The sequence below is a fragment of the Cibotium barometz genome, chromosome 31, assembly GCF_041138505.1.
Source record: "Cibotium barometz isolate CiBa-2024 chromosome 31, ASM4113850v1, whole genome shotgun sequence".
In the NCBI taxonomy this organism is placed as follows: Eukaryota; Viridiplantae; Streptophyta; class Polypodiopsida; order Cyatheales; family Cibotiaceae; genus Cibotium; species Cibotium barometz.
Window position 1 is genome coordinate 43,120,099 of NC_141076.1, and position 20,270 is coordinate 43,140,368.

At 40.2% G+C, this 20,270-nt stretch overlaps 1 protein-coding gene across 1 annotated transcript in view; it reads left to right on the forward strand.

Annotated features, from left to right (window-relative positions):
• The first annotated feature begins 7,837 nt into the window (after positions 1 to 7,837).
• The window catches only part of LOC147620892 (U-box domain-containing protein), a 28,227-nt gene continuing 15,794 nt past the window's right edge, over positions 7,838 to 20,270 (forward strand). Inside the window, exons 1-3 of the mRNA XM_086825159.1 lie at positions 7,838 to 8,766; positions 9,978 to 10,182; positions 10,272 to 10,423. Of these exons, the coding sequence (XP_086681285.1) occupies positions 7,907 to 8,766; positions 9,978 to 10,182; positions 10,272 to 10,423 (1,217 nt within the window). The 5' untranslated portion in view covers positions 7,838 to 7,906. The remainder of the gene's footprint in view (positions 8,767 to 9,977; positions 10,183 to 10,271; positions 10,424 to 20,270) is intronic.

The window sequence follows — 20,270 nt, forward strand, 5'->3', positions numbered from 1 at the left end:
GTGCTGAATGCATGAGAGTGGTTGAGTGATTTGCTTGTCATTGCTTGAGCTTCCATTCTTGTCGAACTTTAAGTGAAGTTGTTGGGGTTGAAGTCGATGTGGTGAGGTTTTCTTTACATTGTTCGCTTTTGGCAACCATATAATGGAATTACCATCATAGTATCCTTGTTGTTGAAGCATAGGCACAGGCACCCATCTTTGACGAACATTGTAAACTGGCCATCGATGTGCTTGGTGCTAAGGCTTTCTTCTTTGTGCAAGCTTAAGGGTCTTTGTGATGCGCTTGGGGACCCAAACTTTGGTATTTCTTTGGTAGTACCCTTGTGCCTGCAGTAGTGTTTTTGGTACCCACACTTGCATTGGTGGAGTTCTTTGAGAAACTCGCATAGGCTTTTGTGGATGGTGTTATGGAGTACTCTTCTTCTTCCTTGGCCTCTGAGTGCCGCATTGAGGAAGATGTTTTGACTGTCGAAGCACCCAAATTTGATTGGCACCTTCATAGTAGCCTTGAGCTACAAGTGGCTGCTTCTCCACCCACATTTTGATACTATTAAGATGTCGTGATTCTGGTACTCTTGGTGGAGTTTTCTTTTGGGTTGGTGTGGAAGGTTTGGGGCCCTCCTTGACTTTGGTTAGCGCTGTAAGCTACAAGTTTGAGACTCATGGGCATTGTTGAGGATGATGAGGTTAGAGTCTCTTGTGGAGTAGCTGTCAATGAGACGAGGCCTTTGGAGCATGTGGTTGTCTCCTTTGGTGAGGTTTGTCGATAAAGATGCATAGGCTCCGGGGTCTTTCCTTTGATTTCCTTGTTAGAGATAGATGGTTTGGCTTTGGGAACTTCTTCAAGAATAGCTGCTAATTTTGCGAGGTTTTTTTTAACGTCCTCCTTTTCACGGTCGAACGAACTTTCACGACCGGACTTTTCACAGCTTGAACTTTCACGGTCAAATTTTTTTTTGGGAGTCTAGTGGGAGATACGAATTTTCCTTTTCGAGGGGGAATATTTTTTGAATTTTAAAAGGAAAGGGGTAGGGCATTTTCCCAAAAAGGTAAGTGGGAATCAAAAAAGTCAACCTTTTAATGACACCCCTCATAAATGACCCCCAAAATGGACAATTTTGCCAACTCATGAGCATCTACTCATTGAATGCTCATTAGCCTTAATGAGTTATGTAAAAAAGCGATTAAAAATTTATTCAAGATTAATCCTTTCACTAATCTTTCTCTCTTTTACACTAATCCTTAATTAATTCATACAATTGAGCACATCATTGGATAGAGCAAGGGAATGCTAATCTTTGTGCATCAACAATTGTGTAAATTAATCTAAATTAGGAGATTAATTAGACTCTTAATTATGGTCTCCTCTTTTAAGACAAAATTAAGCAAAGAGAGTCAAATTTCTCCAATTGTTGATGAAAAAATTGATGTGATTAGGTGTTTTGATGCAACTAAATACTCTCAAAACACTCAAAATTACAAATTTTGACTACCCATATGATCAATTTAGATCCCAATTAACACATTTTCTAAATTTTTGGCCTCTTGAATAAGATTAATTACCCTTAATAATAAAAACTAGTCCATTAAGAGAAATTAGTCAAATTCAAGGGTTTTTTGATGGTTTTAAGAAATTTTTTGAAAGATTAATCTACTCCTAATGCTTGCTAACACTCTAATCCAAACAATTTCAACAACAAACACAGTTAAACTAAAATTACAAATCTTAGTTCTATGTTTAAACTAAAGAGAGCTAACATTCACTAAGAATTGCATTCTGTTGCATTGTTTGATGCAATGGATGCAAACTAAGCCTAATACAAACTATGTGCAAGCCCTAAGAACATGAGAACTACAAAAATAACAACAAAAATATAAATTAATCTAAAAATTAAGCAAAAAACATTCTTTTCGAAAACAAAAAAGAGAACTATTCTACACCAAATCTCACACAAATCACCATCAAACCACATCTTTTTCATGGGAAACCATTAATCAAGATAATGGCAATGGGTTATGCGTATATTAGAGGCAAAATGATGGCTCCCAAATAGCGGCGTCAAAAATGTTATGGCTCACCCTAACCCTCATTGAAACGCATCCAAAAAGAGATTACCTGGTGAACTGCAACTGTCATGAGGATCTTTCCAATGGCCGAGCAAGACTCAATTGCACAATGGGAGAGTATGTTGTATTATGAGAGAAATTCACTTATATACATGGCCATAACTGTTCACACTCACTTAAACTGTGGCTGGCCGGGCACTTTAGGCTCATAAGAGACCTAATTCTATTACAATGACTACTCTCATAATATATCCATGAATTACATCACTTATTAGGACTTCATCCTAACTTACTACCACACGCTCTTAAAGTGGAAATTGCCATAAGTATTCCATAGGACCATTACGGGTGCCTGTCCAAGTTATCGATTTGGACACTATTGCTTTATATTTTGTATGTACGACCTTTTGGTGTATCTACCGTGACTCCTAGATGTAAGATAATGGCGGTAGCTCTTGTTAATCCTAGAATTGGATTAGCGACCTCCTATGATGGTGGAGAATATGATATCAATGGGAGAGTATGTTGTATTATGAGAGAAATTCACTTATATACATGGCCATAAGTATTCACACTCACTTAAACTATGGCCGGTCGGACACTTTAGGCTCATAAGAGGCCTAATGCTATTACAATGGCTACTCTCATAATATATCATGAAGTACATCACTTAGGACTTCATCCTAACTTGTTACCACACGCTCTTGAAGTGGGAATCGCCATAAATACTCCGTCACACCATTACAGGCGCCTTTGAATACTGTTGCTTCGAATCTTGAATGTATGACCCTTTGGTGTATCTCCCGTGACTCCTTGATGTAAGATAATGGCAGTAGCTCTTGTTAATCCTAGAATTGGATTAACAACCTCCTATATATATATATATATATGTATATATATATATATATATGTATATATATATATATATGTATATATACATACATATGTATATATATATATATATATATATATATATATATATATATATGTATGTATATATACATACATATGTATATACATATATATATATATATATATATATATATATATATATACATATATATATATATATATATATGTATATATACATACATATATATATATGTATATATATATATACACATGTATATATATATACATGTATATATACATGTGTATATATATATACATATATATATATATATATATATATATATACATATATACATGTATATATATATACATGTATATATACATGTATATATATATACACATGTATATATACATGTATATATATATATACATGTATATATATATACACATGTATATATATATACATGTATATATATATACATATATATATATACATGAAGTGATGAAAGAAAGTAATACATCTCAACAAAAGTAAGCATCACTGCATAAAGGTATGTCTCCAAGACATAAATATATATATATACATGTATATATATATACATATGTATATATACATATACATACATGTATATATATATACATGTATATATATACATGTATATATACATATATATATATATATACATGTATATATATATATACATGTATATATATATATTTATGTCTTGGAGACATACCTTTATGCAGTGATGCTTACTTTTGTTGAGATGTATTACTTTCTTTCATCACTTCATGTTCGAGTTGCCTCCCCTTTATAGCTCATTTACATGGATGCTACTGGTGTCAGACTGTTACATTGTCTTCAGCTTTATTGCCTTGTCACTATGCATAATTTAGGGTTTATTTACATTAATCTGTGTGGGATCTCACATCCAACATATTTTTCCATACACACCATCACGCATGGTGTTACTGAGAGGTTGCCTTATACTCTCATAGTAATGGCTCGATGTATGTCCTGTTTGCCCCCACTTGACAGATTTGTAATATCAGTCTGTTTCCATTGTTGATTATCACCTTGTCAGCTTGACCATTGACTAAGGTTCCTTTATTGATCTATTGGCATTCAATGGGCCTTAACAGCTTATGCATTGCTATTGTCCTCCATAGTGCTTACATCTTCATGCCATTATTTGGTATAGGTGCTGAATCAGTTAAGCCCGCTTTGGCTCTAACTCAGCCTTCTACTGTTGTTGACAATCAGTTAATTTAGTAGCCCAACTTTCCCATATTACTCCAACTTTCTCTTATTTGATGCATTAGAGGATGATAATTGGGTTACAACCATGCATTTGGAGTTGACCTCCATTGATAAAATTGCATTGGCTATGCATAAAGGTCGGAATGTGCATTAGTCGGTGTCCCTATTGATAGTACCCTCTATGTTCGCAAATAAGGAGATCATTTCATCATCCTAAACCTTTATGTGGATGAGTTGCTCGTGAAATTTTATCTTTCATTGTTGAATTATAGCATGCATTTGATGTTATAAACATGGAGCTTTTGCATTATTATCCAGTTTTTTCAACAAGCTATTGGATGCCTTACCCATCTTAACATCAGTGTACAATGTCATAGTAGTTGAGTAGATTTATGCATTGCCCTAGCACTCAGCATTGGCAAGCAGTGAAGCAGCAGCAATGCATTTTCTTCATGGTTGACTGCCTAGATTGACAGTGACACTTGGGTGTCAACCCATGGTAACTATTTCCTTCTTGGCAGTTCATGCATTTCATATATCAGCACGAAGCAGCTGACATTGGCAACTTTTAGTAGTTTGTGAGGCTGAGTATAGGGAAGCATTAGCTAATGTGGAGTGTGTATGGCTCCGCCATCTATTGGTAGATCTTGGTATTAGACAACCATCTTCTACCACCATTTTCAGTGATAGAGTGAGTACATTAGCAGTCACGTGGAATCTGATTCTTCATGTGTAAACACAGCACATTGAGGTGCATTATCATTATGTCAGGGAAATGCTCATGCAAGAGAGATTGCCTTGACTTATGTGCCTACACAGGCCAATGTGGCAAATGGTTTATAAAGGCCCTTTCCATGGAAAAGTTTGAGGCTTTCCACCACAAGGCTTTGAACTTATTACCTCTACCGAGGTAGTCTGCTACACCCTGTACACATTCACACCATTCACTTCGTGGGGGGTTTGTTAGCCTTGGAAGTCTTAATGTGAATAGCCCTACACATGGGCACTTTTTACCTTGTGCGGGCAAGGTTTTTTTCCTAATGTGAACACACTCTGTGTAGCCACATTAGCCCTAGGGCTAGGGCTACTAGTACTACATTATCATTATCATTGAGTACTTCCAGCTATCGCTTCTGGTCTCTCTCTCTCTTGCACTTTGTGCTTGATACGACTATGTGTGTTTGTGTGTGTGTGTTTAGAGCATCTACTCCCTCATCCAATAGTCCTCAGAGTTAGTAGGCTTCGGGAGGGACTTATATTTTTGGTCCTCATCTTCACCATCCAACATCTTATTATAAGCTCTGTAGATATTAATGGACATGGTGTGAGCTTCTGTGTTACATGCTTTCAAATATCGATTTGCAAATATAAACTGAAGTAGTCCGAGTGGTTGTGTCAGACTCATTGGCCAGAATGCCTCAACCCATGGGATGAGTCTTCCATGTTTTCAAGATTATTTGTAAGTACTAGTTACCCTTGTGTTTATAAATGTGATTGGTTTTCCAATCATGAACGAGCCTTGCGTCTCTCATGTAAGGCCTTCAGAGGATCATGGTGTATGACCCTCTTCTCTAAAAATCCATCACCACCACGAATGTTGGTGGAAGCATAGCCCAAAGGTCTTAATCTCAAGGATGCTTAAGCATTTGGCTATGTCCTCATCGATAAGCTTGACCATGAAGCTTGTGCCTATATGAGTGATGGGCTTCCTTAGGCATCCCAAATAATCCTTGGTGACTATGTTGACACCAGCACCGCCATCCAAGATTATGGAGAGCATTGTTCCTTTATAAACAACATGTAGCATGGTGTTCATTTCATTATTTTGAAGTAGTGTCCCAGCTTATTCATGGCCACTTTTGGCTATCCTTTTGTCTTGGTATGAAAGGAGAGCGCTCACTATGGCACATCACATCCTCCTCCTCTTCAGGTTCAGGGTCAGCTATGTGGGCTCTTAAGTTTCCATTCATCATAGCTGGATAAGTCTCTCCAAAGTTTATATATATATGTGTGTGTGTGTGTGTGTGTGTGTGTGTGTATGTTTATGTTGCATATGTTAGGATGAATTTCATTTTTGATATAATTTTTTAACTTCTTGTAAAAAACTATACTCAAGATTTTTTTAGCACAATCATGTTCACTCCCAAAAATATAAGCAAACATACAATCAATACACTATTGCAATTTAGCTTACAAAATTGTTGTGGCAATTTTGTTAAAACGATTGGTACTTTTATTTACAATGCCACTTTTGTGGCTAATTTTTATGATTTTGAATACTTCATTACTAATAATATGTGAAATTTATATGAATACCATTAATTATACAAATCCTTTATATATCATAGGAGTTGAAAAGAAATATGGCACACAAAAATTAATTGTTGAGTATGAAATTTATTACATTCAAATAAGTAGCATTGCGCTGCCCACAATCTAGAATTTTTAGCAACCACCATGATGCCTGTCCCTCCAAATCCATTATGTGTCAGCCATTGTAAACTTTTGAATGAAGTAAAGCCTCGATCAAAATACACATGATGTCCCTTTGATGGTAGGGTTTTTACAAGCTCAGTTACCATTGAATAGCCCAAACCATTGTTTCGTGGAAGCTTATCATAAACATGGAAGTGATAATTATATGCAGTTCTAGAATTGCACAAATTATACACTTCAATTTCAAATTTGTGTGGCTTCTTAGGCAAGTACATCTTGATAGGCTTGCTCTTGTTACAAGTAGGGATCCTACTCTCATCAATTGTCAAATCCCTTCCCACATGGCCAAAAATTCATTTCAAAGAATAAAATTTAATCCTTCTTTTTGCAATATAAATGAGGAAGCTTTTGAAGGCATCGAATTTTGGAAGTGGCCATTCTATTTTGTCAAGCAAAGTAAAACAAACTCAAATGTGGCATAACATAAAAGAAATCTTAGTAAATTACTACTTGGGTTACTAGAAGTAGATTGCGTGGAGGTGGTGAGGAGTAGCTACCTTGATTGGATGGCTAAGGTTGCTTAAGTTGTGACCTTGATACAAATGGGGTGTGAGTCGATGTGACCATGATGAATATGCTATGGTGGGACAATTCGCGTATAAGGCGATTTCACATATCTCATTCTTAGAAATTGAACAAGCATCGAGCTTGTAACTCCTCAAACCAATGTAAAAGCATACACACACGCATGCATGTTGTGAGAGAGAGAGAGAGAGAGAGAGAGAGAGAGAGAGAGAGAGAGAGAGAGAGAGAGAGAGAGAGAGAGAGAGAGAGCTCATCAATGTCAAGCGTGTGTATATTGATAAGAGCATATAATGTTGAGAGAGAGAGAGGGAACTCATCAATGTCAAGCGTGTCTATATTGATAAGAGCACATTCGTGTACAACACACACACATGCCTATACCGCCACATAATGAGTCGTTTGCACAACATCAGGTGGAAACCCTAGTTTTCGATTGGCATCTGAGATCTCCCTTGCCCATCTCAAGTTTACCTCGCCCATCAAGGTAAAGCAAGTTTTGACGTGGAATTGGGGCAAATGGTCTAAAATTTTGTAGCTTTTTTTAATAGATTTTTAAAATTTTTTTTAATCAACGAATCATAACTCTAAAATTTTGTAGCTTTTTTAAATAGATTTTTTAAAAATTCGACCAATGACCTTCGTTATTGTATAAGCAAGGAGAAATCGAGTCTCTCGCAATTGCCCTGCTGTTTGATCGCGGGGGCTATGGCCGAATCCAGACCTGGAAGGAGCATTGCAGAACTAGAGGATTTCGCCCTTCGCCGAATACTGCACGTCACTCTAGCGGAAAACGACGCAGTGCTGCAGCATCAACAAAAGCCTAACCCTAATTCTGGCCCTGTCTATCTAGAGCAACTTGCAGCAGAGCTTCTGAGTGAGAGCCGGCCCCTTTTTCTCTCCCGCGATGTGCTAGAGAGAGTGATGATCGAGAGGCTTTCCAACCCCTCACAGGGATGCGAACCGCCCATGGTCTACCTTCTGGGATGCTACAGGCGAGCCACCGAAGAAGCCCGCAAAGTGCAGGGTATGAAGGACAAGAGAATCGTTGCAGAGATTCAAGATGCTTTCGCCCAGGTAAAAGAACTGGCTGTCTCCTACTTTGGCATCATGCTTGAACAACCTGACATGTTCCCCGCCCCTGCTGGCACCCCGTTGCCATCAGGAAAGCAGTCCCTTGTGGCACTCATCATCGGGGACCCCCATTCCAATGCCTTACAAGACAGCACTACCCATACCCTGCCATCGGGTTTTCTGGACCACTTCATCAAAAGGTTTGAAAATGAGCCTGGCTTTGAGAACATCTGGCGACCGGCCTTTGATGACCTTCGAAACAGTGTCATGAGGGTTTCACCCTTGGGGCCATTCCAAACCCCTCTGAAGACCTTGATCATGCTGGTTTCTTACCCCTCTGTAGCCAAGGCTTTGGTGAACCATCCCAATTGGCTTCCGAAAGGTGCGCATATCACTGGCCGTGTATTGGAAATCAGCAGCATATTGGGTCCTTTCTTCCATATCAGCGTCATTCCTGACAACCCAATCTTTGGGAATGGCGAACCTAATGTCGGGTAATTGAAGTCTTTTCTTGTGTCCTGGTTTTGTTGGTGCACACAGGCTAGCAAAGTTTTCCTTATATCAAGAATAGTTTGTGGAATCACAAGGCTTGCTTTTCAGTCTTTAATGCTATTATGCAATCAATGGTCTGCCGGCTCTTTTTTGCTATTATGCATTAAATTGCAAGTCAGTAGGCATCTAACTCTTGATGTATTTGCTTTGGATTTATAGTAAATAGATTCCGCTTCTTGGCAGAGCCTTTTGTGTTTGTTTAAGAGCCACAAGCAAGCCATACTAACCGTTGAACTGAGCCATTGGGACCTTATTCTCAACCCTATTCTTTTTGCATGGGTATTACTTACCTCTGTATCAAGTAATTCGGCTCAACCTGGATGCGATACCCAGGGTGTGTAAGAACAAGGCAGTACCGCTTTGAATCTTCAGTGTGTCCACTCACTAAGATTTGAGACAAGAATGAGGCCATTATTTGACTGCCTTCAAATGTTGGGAACTTGCTGAAATTGGCTGGTGGCTGCACTAAAAGGTGGCTACTTGTGGTGACTAGGGGGTGGGAATTGTTGAGATTGTGGAACTCTGATGGAAAAACGGTAATCACTGGGGGGTCAAGAGTGTCTTCACAGACACCTATAAAAAGGTGGCTGATTTTCCAGCTTAGCTTTCATCTGGGAGGTGTGGGGCACTGTGGCACAGGCGTGCGCCAGCAGAGGATTCCGCCCCTTGTGAAGGGGGCTAATTCGTATTGTTTAGGTTAGCAACTGTTGCTGCTGTAAATGGCCTTGTTGCTTTAAACATGAATCATGATGGGGCTGGGTTTACATTTGTGGCGGCTCAGATTGCTGCTCCCAGAAATACCTACTTCTATGGTTACGTGCGTTCCCAGGTCCAAAGGTGCTTTTTTTGGTTGACTGTTTGCTGTCTGAAGTTGGCCCATTTTTTGCTTGCATGCATCTGATGGATGTCAGTGGTGCATGTTACACGAGGATGCTTGTACTTTGAGGTGCATGGAATCAAGTTCTAGGTGCACATTAGAAGAAGGAGCTATTGCAGTGTCTTACAGTAACATTCACAAAACATAATATTTTCATGCACAAGGTATATGTACGAGGATTGCAAAGGCTTGGAAGCTCAGGGGCTACTTAATGATTGGAGAGTTGGTCTTCAGCTTCTTGCAACTTATATAGTATTGCTTGGTTTGATATTATAGGCAGCAGTGTTTCTCAGAGTCCTCAACCCGTCGCAATGCCGATTTGCTGGCTTCTTTTTCGACGATCAAGAACATCATGCATCAACTCTATGATGGCCTGCACGAGGTCTTGCTTAAATTGTTGAAGGCCTCAGACACAAGAGAACATGTCTTGTTATACCTAGCAGACATGATTGAAAAGAATGCAGGAAGGAGCCAAATGCAGGTATTCTTCATCTCTTCCTTCAGTAGAGAGAACAAATGAGCTTTTACTTGTATAGTTGGTTGTAATGTACATTTGGATATGTCAAACAGGTCGATCCATACAGGTGTGCAAGTTCCGGTATGTTCATCAGCTTGAGTGCGGTGATGCTTAAACTTTGTGAACCGTTTCTGGATGCCTCCTTCTCAAAGAGGGACAAGATTGACGTTACGTACGTTCTTCACAAAGTACGGGTTGATTTCAGGTATTGACTTCGGGCAACTTAATAATGAGAGAGAGAGAGAGAGAGAGAGAGAGAGAGAGAGAGTTGTGTGTTTCTTTCATGGAAGCCTTGAGCTTTGAGCATGTTGGTTGGCGAGAAAGAGAGAGAGAGAGAAAGAAAGAAAGAAAGAATGCTGTATTAACGTCTACTAGAGGTGGAAGTCGACCTATGAGACAAATCAATGTACAACTGTCAATGTCTTCTGGATGTCCAGAAAAAAAAAGGACAAAATGAACATGAAATAAACTATGAAAGTACTGAGCTGGTGGGGGGGTGTGATGGATGGAGCACTACTGCTAGAGGCTCAGTATGCAACCTATATGCGCAGGGTATACAAGAATGCAATGCAGATCTGTCTAGCTTCAACCAGTACCATAATGAGAGAGAGAGAGAGAGAAAGAGAGAGAGAGAGAGTTGTGTGTTTCTTTCATGGAAGCCTTGAGCTTTGAGCATGTTGGTTGGCACCCATCGTTGTTGGTGCATACTCCAACATGATTTTCAGCCATAAAAAATGCTTGTGGGGATGCACCACCTCTGGAATTCCATGTGGCAGTTCCAGCTCAGGCTTTGTATGCACCCGTGATGGGTCTTCCTCATAAAGCAGTAGTTCTTTTTTCCCTCGTCGCATGCCTACTGCGCCGCGCCAGATGTTGGACAATGGCTGAAAGCATTGTTGGGAGGTTGTTTTGTGCATGGCTGTTACATAGTGAATTGTGGTTTTTATGAGGTCATTGTCATAGATCCCAAATACAAGCAAATGTTGTTGGAAAAATCTCCGTTGTTTTATGGTCAACAACTTATTCATGTTTATCCATGGTCACCAACTAATGACTATCAAAGCCTCATAAGGCATAAATGCCGTGTTTGGGTTGAAGTCAAAGATCTTCCTGTGTATTGTCAATCAGCATTATCTTATTTGGCTCAATCACTTGGTAAAGTGGTATGTCCGCCCCGCTCATATGGCAATGTCCATAATTTCTGCATTTTATGGGACACGGATAGACCTACTCTAGAATGTGTGGCTTTGGATATTCATATGGAAGGGATGCCAACCTAAGAGGGGTTTTTCCATTTTAAATGGGGTAAGTTTGTTGGTTGTTATTTTGCATGGGGTTAGTTTGTTGGTTGTTATTTTGCATGTGGTAAATTTGGACACATGCAATCCGAATGTCCCTCAGTTTTATAGCAAACCCCTAAGGCAGCTATGCCTTTGCAATCACCTCAACCAGCTTTGAATGCACAACAGAACAAGGGGAAAACTACAGTGCAGCACCAACTGATAAGGGAAAAGCCAAAGTAGTAGTTGCTCCTGTGCCTCAAGAAGACAAAGAAAAGCAAGATTTGAGATCTTCGCAAACACCTAAAAAAATAGTAAAACCAAGAACTATGGTAGTTCGGAATTGGATAGGGGGGTCTAATGTTGTTGGTTCATCCTCGTCTAGTTCTCGTTTCATAACGATGTCTCGAGAGTGGGTAAAGTGTGGAATGTGGTTATGAATGGTGACTCTCTGTTACATGCGGAAGCTTTGGGGTAGATCGGTAACTTCAATGCTCAGAAAATAGCAATCGTTCACGACAAGAATAACGCACAAAACTAAAAATAGATGTGCAGAAAATATATATATATATATATATATAGAGAGAGAGAGAGAGAGAGAGAGAGGGAGAAGAGGACACAATATTGGGTCCCAAATACCCTTTGTAGGGCTGCCACCACGAATGGTGTATTTGCTTCTATTAGAATGATGCAAATCAGAAAATAAAAGACTGACTTGACCTGTTTTGGTTGAGATAAATCTCTGCCCTTGACCTTCAACCTTCACCCTTGCGTTAACTTCTCCCTTGGCCCTTGAGTTGCTGCAGCACTTTGTGAAATATGAGATGCTTGACCTGAATTATGGCTGGGCTTTATATACCCCCTCAGGTTGTGGTCGGCCAGTTCTACTGGAGTCGGTTTGCTGAAAAAGCTCACGACCAGCAGCAAATAGCATAAAAAAACCATCATTTTGACACCTATGAAAGGCTGGCCCTTATGCGCATTTGTCTAGGCTGCTGGGCAGCCATGCACATGAAGTCTGGGGCTGCCCCACACACAGCCGACTGGCTGGGCAGGGCTCATGGCCCTGTCGGCTGCTTGGCTAGGGCCCCTAGGGCAGGCCGACAACCTGCCCTGCCCAAGCTAGGGAAGGCGGCACAACATGGGGCCCTCTCGGTCCCTTGGGGTGGTTCTAAACCTCCCCATGCCCACTACATGAGCCTTAGGCTCGGCTCTCGGGTAGCCCCATGGGCTGGCCCCTATTCTACATGCAAACCTACATGGTCTGCACAGCTGTTTGACATCTGGTCGCAGACCAAACACACAAAGCAACTGACATCATTCCAAAGGGAGACTCATAGCGCGGAAATGTATTGTGTTTACTTAAAACATGACCTAAATTGGAGAAACTGAGTCTATTTTTTCTGGAACTCTACTTGCAACAGTTCCTCTACTGCAACATCAGAGCCCACCATCCCTACCCACACTCCATCTCCACGCCTGAGAGGAGTTCTTAGCGCGAGAGCTCGATCCATTTTGCGAGCCAGACGTCCCCGACCCAGAGCATCAGGACCCTCCACCACACAGAGACAGATTCGCGAGGTTCTCGACACACAGAAGATCGGTTTTGGCCGAGGTGGGTATCGTCATCAGTTGATCACAACATTTTTCACTCTACACAGGATCATCTGTTGATCACATGTATTGTCAGATGTTTTCATTTTACTTTTTCTTTCAGTTTTCCATGGTACCATAGTATTACTTTTGGTTTCATAGGTTCTTGGGGTCTTCCGTAGATGTTAATATAACTTTCTTTCTTCTTTCTTTCTCTCTCACACACACACTCTCTCCCTCCCTCAAGGCTCATACATACACACTCTAGTCTCTCTCTCTCTCAACTTTCACTATATATCTATCTATCACTATATATATATACACGTTAGAGGCCTGAGACGTCATATATATATATATATATATATATATATATATTATAGACGTCTCTTAGAGGCGTGTTAGAGATGTCTATTATATATATATATATATATATAAAAAGCCGCACCATTACTGTTGGGGCTCGGCTTCCGAACCGTACATGAGACTGATGACCTCATACGGCTCTTCCCGTCAGTGTAGCTCACGTCCAAGCATCCGGTTGGGGAACGGGGCAACGCCCATGAAGCTCCGGAAACGGAAGGCCTGCCAGGCCGGAATATCGCATTGATCCTTTCCCTGGGCAAGATCCAGTCCGGCGACAAGCTGACCTTGTAATAACAGCTAGCTATATATATATATATATATATATATATATATATATATATATATATATATATATATATATATATATATATATATATATATATATATATATATATATATATATATATATATATATATATAGACGTCTCTAACACGCCTCTAAGAGACGTCTAATATATATATATATATATATAATAGACGTCTCTAACATGCCTCTAACGTCTCTAAAAAATATGAGTCTTTCGAGGCGCGTACCATACCCGGCTCATACCAAACGTCTCTGACGCCTCTAATAACCCTGCTCTGTAGGTTAGACAAATGGAGACTTTTATGGGATTACATAAATAAAAATCAACCCCATATGGTCTATTTACAAGAACACAACCAGCACGCTTTTGCTGGTAGGGAAGGCTCTTTTGTAGGGTATCACATCTTTTATGCTGGCACTCGTTACTTTTCAAGAGTGGTCATGTTGATTTGCCATGAATTTCAACCATGTGTCGCATATAATGATCTGTTGGGATAGTGCTTCAATGCCATGTGAATGGAGAGACATTTGAATTTGGTGGTGTATATGCATCACAAACTTCTTCAATAAGAACTCAAATGTGGGGAAAATTGAGAGCTTACCTTTGGCTTTCAAATGCGTTTTTGTGTGGAGATTTCAACGACTCTCCTAATCCGATGATAATAGTAACCACAAATCACATATGCTTGTTTCTAAAATCCGTCAGTGGCATGCTACACTTCAATATATGGGAGCATGTGATTTGTGGAAACACTTGATGCCTACCACGCAAGGGTATACTTTCCATCACAATGCTATTACTAACTATTGGGCTCGTCTAAACAGATGGTACATGTTAAATGCAAATCGATATGATACTTTCACATGCAAAATTTCCATAGACTACTTGATGTGTCTTTCATATCATTCCCCATTGTGGATGATGTTGTATTTTGGCATGTCAATAATGGATGTTCCACTCCCACAAAAGAGGCTATTGCTGATCAACAATAGCTAGCTAAAACATTAACTTTTTGTTGATTTGGTGGCTCATGCAATGCAGCCCTTGCAGATGCATATGTTTGTTGACATTGACATGGCTTGGTGCGGATTCACCACTTGCATGTAGGTTGTTATTGTTGATTATGGTAAATGGTTATTGGAGAAGAAAGAGGTAGAGTGAAGGATGCAAAACTCATGGCTCAACAACTCATTGAATGTAGTTATCAAATAAGTCTCGATGATTCAGAGCAAGAGGCAGAGAAATGATGAAAGAAAGCTGCAAAAGTGGTAGGTCAGGTCGAGACAAAAACCTCTAAAAGACACAGGTTGCTTGTCTAAAAGTTTTTTCAAGGGCTTATATGCTTCCAGGACTTTGCAATGCATTCATAAAGTTAAGAATCAGGATGGTTGTTGGATTGACAGTCGGCAACAATTAGAAAGGGAAGTTTATGGTGGCTACTTCAGTGACCTTTTTGTAGCCCCCAATGGACCTACTCAACGAATTCTTGATGTGTGGCACTTGCTGCTTCACAATGTAAATAGAATTGTTCCTAGCAAGAAGCATCTGATTTGGAGGTTGAATTCACCATGGAAGAACTACAACATGCGCTACGCAATTTGGGCAAATGGAAATCCCTAGGTTGGGATGGCCTGACGATAGGATTTTTTCTGGCATTGTAGAATATGCTAAAAGCTGAGCTGCTCTTTATGATTAATTGTTGTTGGCATTTGGGGGTACTCCCTTCTTTCTAGAAAGAGGGATTTGTTCGTTTATTTCCGAAAAAACATTTTTGTGAAAAGCTATTGTATTGGAGAGCAATAACTCTTATGCTTGTGGTTTACAAACTGGTTGCAAAAATGTTGGTTAACCGTTTGACAAACATCTTATATGAGGATCTACACCCTGCATTGTATGGTTTTGTGCCTACAAGGCAAATAATGGATTACATTGCCAATGCTTACATTGGCATTGAATATGTGAAGAACTACAACATGGGCTACACAATTTGGGCAAATGGAAATCCCTAGGCTGGGATGGCCTGACAAAAGGATTTTTTCTAGCATTTTGGAATATGCTAAAATCTGAGCTACTTTTTATGATTAATTGTTGTTGGCATTCGGGGATACTCCCTTCTTTCTAGAAAGAGGGATTTGTTCGTTTATTTCTCAAAAAACATTTTTGTGAAAAGCTATCGGATTGGAGACCAATAACTCTTATGCTTGTGGTTTACAAACTGGTTGCAAAAATGTTGGTTAACTGTTTGAAGAACATCTTATATGAGGGTCTACACCCTGCACAGAAGGCAGATTATGGATAACATTGCCAATGCTTACATTGGCATTGAATATGTGAAATATACTCAGCAGGGTGTACTCATAAAATATGGAGTTTGGGCCTCAGATGTGAAATATTATTTACTGGCTTAAAATATGGGGTTTGGGCCTAAGATGTGAAATATTATTTACTGACTCTATGAAGGTGAAACCAGCCTTCAAAAATCTGACGGGCGGTGAAACAAATGCTCACACACAAAACACTTCATCACCCATGAGGACCCGGAAAAGGGAAACAAATAGGGGAGCTAGAGTGCTCCTGCAAATAATACAAGGACACCGATTGGCCCCAAAACGTAGTGGCGTTCCTTGTAGTATTTCTTTACTTGAACAAGTATGAGTATAAAGTATAACTTGTCGAATCCTCTACCAATAGGATCGCTTTTAGCTTTTAAATCATCAAAGGTTTAAAAACCTTATAAATTTTAAAGTCCTTTTTATCCCCTTTCACACTTGGGCTAGCCACACGCAAATGTGTTTTCCTTTTCGTATCCAACTGATGCTTGTTCACACTTTTCGATCCCGTGCCCGTGCCCACCCGCTTGTTGTCCAGAGGGAAAAACACAGGGTTGTAACATACCCCCCTCTTGAAAAATAGCAAGCGTCCTCGATTGCACTCAATAACACAGTAAGCATCCAATGAAGAAAGATTCTCCATATGACCAAAGCCATGCCCCTCCAGTGCATCTGGGTGATGAAACAATCATCCTGAACAATAAGGCCACATTGTCACATCGAAGTGACAAACAACTCTTGCTTGTTCTTTCAGAACCTGCAGCAAAAGTCTAAAACCAAGTGGAAACACGTAACCTGTGTAAGCCAAAAAACAAAACCATGCATCATTCTACATATGACAAACATATGCATGACACATATGCATTCGCAAACAATATGCTCCTGAAGATGCTCTACCCACTCCAAAATACAGTCTTAGGATTGCTCGCAAGCCTTACACCCATGAATATCCCGCAGGACCCACGACTGATGGTACAACATGAGCATATGAAAGCATTCAATGCATCTAAACTATACATCCACTAAGTACTTCCCACATATGTCCCTCTTGATGCTTTACCCACTCTGCTTATGGCCATCCCGTTGGAGCCATACTCAGTGATGCATCCATGAACATAATAAAGTACTTGATGTATCATACCAATATACATGCATCTCATCTTGACACATCCAAAGTATTACCCATGTATTCCCAAGGGTACCAGGATCCAATGGCACCAGAATACCATAATACCTCGGAAAGTGTATAAATACATGCACAGATAGAGTTCAATCCATATATCCATGAACCAAACCAACTCTAGGACTGCTCGCAAGACTTATGCCCTTTATAGAGTCTCGAAATGTTAGCTCGGGTTGCCGCAAACTTTGAGCTCAACCAAACCCTGCCATTCCAAAAGAGACCAACTCCACAAATAGCATCATCTCAATATCCAATAGACCAACACCCTGGTCAAGAACAGCCAGAAAACCATATGACAAAGATCAACATCCCAATCTTCCTCAGTCATACCTTAGTTCCAAAGGCAAAAACCATCCGTAGTTGCAGTTATAGTTCATGGTGCGGCCGACTGTGAACCATACCCAACTTTACCATCTCATGTGACTAGTACACAATATCATAGAAGTCCCATAAGCAGATGTACTGTCAGCTTGAGTACCTTCGGGTGAATACAAAGATGTCACCAAGCGACTCCTAGATGAAAAACTGAGCCTGTCTATAACAAGGGAGCGGAGGTGCTACCCCCCTCTTGAGCATCAGGCAATGCTCGAGACCCGAGCTTTGCTGAACCATATTCTTGATTATCTGCTAAACGGATGCGTTTTTGAGGATTGTGCTCGCTAAACCTACTGGAATCATCGTGGTCTACAACTTTGACGATGGAACCATGAAACCGGCCTTCAGAAATCTGACGGGCGCACTCACTCACAAAACACTTCATCACCCATGAGGACCTGGAAAAGGGAAACAAATAGGGAAGCTAGAGTGCTCCTGCAAATAATACAAGGACACCGATTGGCTCCAAAACGCAGTGGTGCCCGTTGCGGTATTTCTTTACTTGAACAAGTATGAGTACAAAGTATAACTTGTCGAATCCTCTACCAATAGGATCGCTTTTAGCTTTTAAATCATCAAAGGTTTAAAAAACTTATAAATTTTAAAGTCCTTTTTGTCCCCTTTCACACTTGGGCTGGCCACACACATATGGGTTTTCCTTTTCATATCCAACTGATGCTTGTTCACACTTGTCCATCCCGCGCCCGTGCCCGTGCCCACCTGCTTGTTGTCCAGAGGGAAAAATAGAGGGTCATAACAGGAGGAGGCACTGCTCGATGTATACTACTCATGGGTCTTTCAAATATTTGGTCTCTAGGCAAAACTAGTGCGACAAGGTTGTCCCCTATGTGCATTGCTCTATGCAATAGCCACTCATCCCATGCTCTTATTGATGGACAAAGTGCTTGCAGAGAACAAGCTACATGGCATACAGTTTTTGGATGTAAATCACTTTGTTAGCCAAGCTTATGCAGATGACTCATTTTTCTTTCCAACGAATACTCAAGTTAATGTTAAAATAATTCTGGATGCTCTAGATCTGTATGGTCTTGTGGCAGGCTTGAAAATTAATTTTGCTAAGTCCAAGCTTCTATCGCTTAAGCAATGTGATTGGCACTCTATTCTTTGCCCGGGGCAGATAATCTCACTAGAACAGATGGTCAGACATCTTGGGTATCCTCTAGGCTGGAATGTCTCTTTGAAGCGAGAACGATAGTGGGTGTTGGACAAGCTGAATTTCAAACTTCAATATTGGAAATTATCTACTTGGTCGTTGCATGTTAGATTGAGAATAGTGCAATCCATTTTAATGGCTTATATTCAATTTCACTTGCCTCTCATTCCTTGGTCTTCGGCAGTTTTGGATAGTTTCATGTCTGTAGCATTAGCATGTTTGTGGCATACTAAGGTGGACAGAAAACCGATCAAGCTAGTCAAAAAGCATTTGGTCTGTACTCCAAGAATGCATGGTCGTCTCAATATACTGAATTTACACTTTCATGTTATTGCTAGGAAAGCTTCTCTTCTTTTGAGTTTCTTGGAGCAAAAACAGCCTTGGACTTTAATGTTACCAAGTCTTGTTGCAGCAATGAAAACTCCAACCTTTGGGCGTTGGATGATTACTATTGCTGAGGTTATACTTGGATGCTTAGATGGATGCCCTTTTTCCACAAAATTGATTCAAGAGTGGTAGACTTTGATGGCTCAAATGAAATGGTCTGGTTGACGGTTGACCGCTTGATCAAGGCAACTCCCTTCGCACAGAGAGCATTTATTGGAGTCGTGCATTTCAGCAGCCTCTTGCTCTTTTACAATTGAGAAAGGCTTATTTCCTTTCTACCATCTACCAAAGCAGTCAGATATGTTGAGGATGTGCTAAATGATAGGGGTTTTCCTTTCTACCATCTACCAAAGCAGTCAGATATGTTGAGGATGTGCTAAATGATAGGGGCTATGTACTTTCTTTTCCACAAGCTATGACACTTTACAATCTAGGGACCGACTGTGAAGACAGATCACCAGAGTTTGAGGTATTTTCTTACCCAAACTAAGTTGTCAGAGAAGCATATGAGAATGGCCAATTTCCTCTCTATGTTTCATTTTCAGATCTTGCACACCCCGGGAAAGAAGAATATAGTGGCCGATGCATTGTCACGAAAGCTGTATGTAGCAGCTATCTCAGTTGCCTCTCATGGGGACTTGTCTACCATGCGTGATTTGTATCATACGGATGCTGATTTTGCCACTATTTGGGCTGATTTGATGGCTGGTCATGCAGATGCCTCATATATGATCAAAGAGGGTTATCTCATGAAAGATAATTGCCTATGTGTGGTGTCTGACATGAGGCAAAAGGTTTTGGATGAGTGCCATGCTCCTCCATATGCTGGTCATAGAGGCATAATGCCTACTACGCACATGATTGAGCGGTATTTCTTTTGGCCAGGTATGTGGAAGGACATAGAGGCACATGTACGTGCATGTATCACTTGTCAAAATGTGAAATTTGATAGGCAAAAGGCACCAGGTTTGCTTCAGCCATTGCCTATTCCCACCACGCAGCCATGGGAAAGTATTACAATGGATTTCATTATGGACTTGCCACGGACCAACAGGGTAA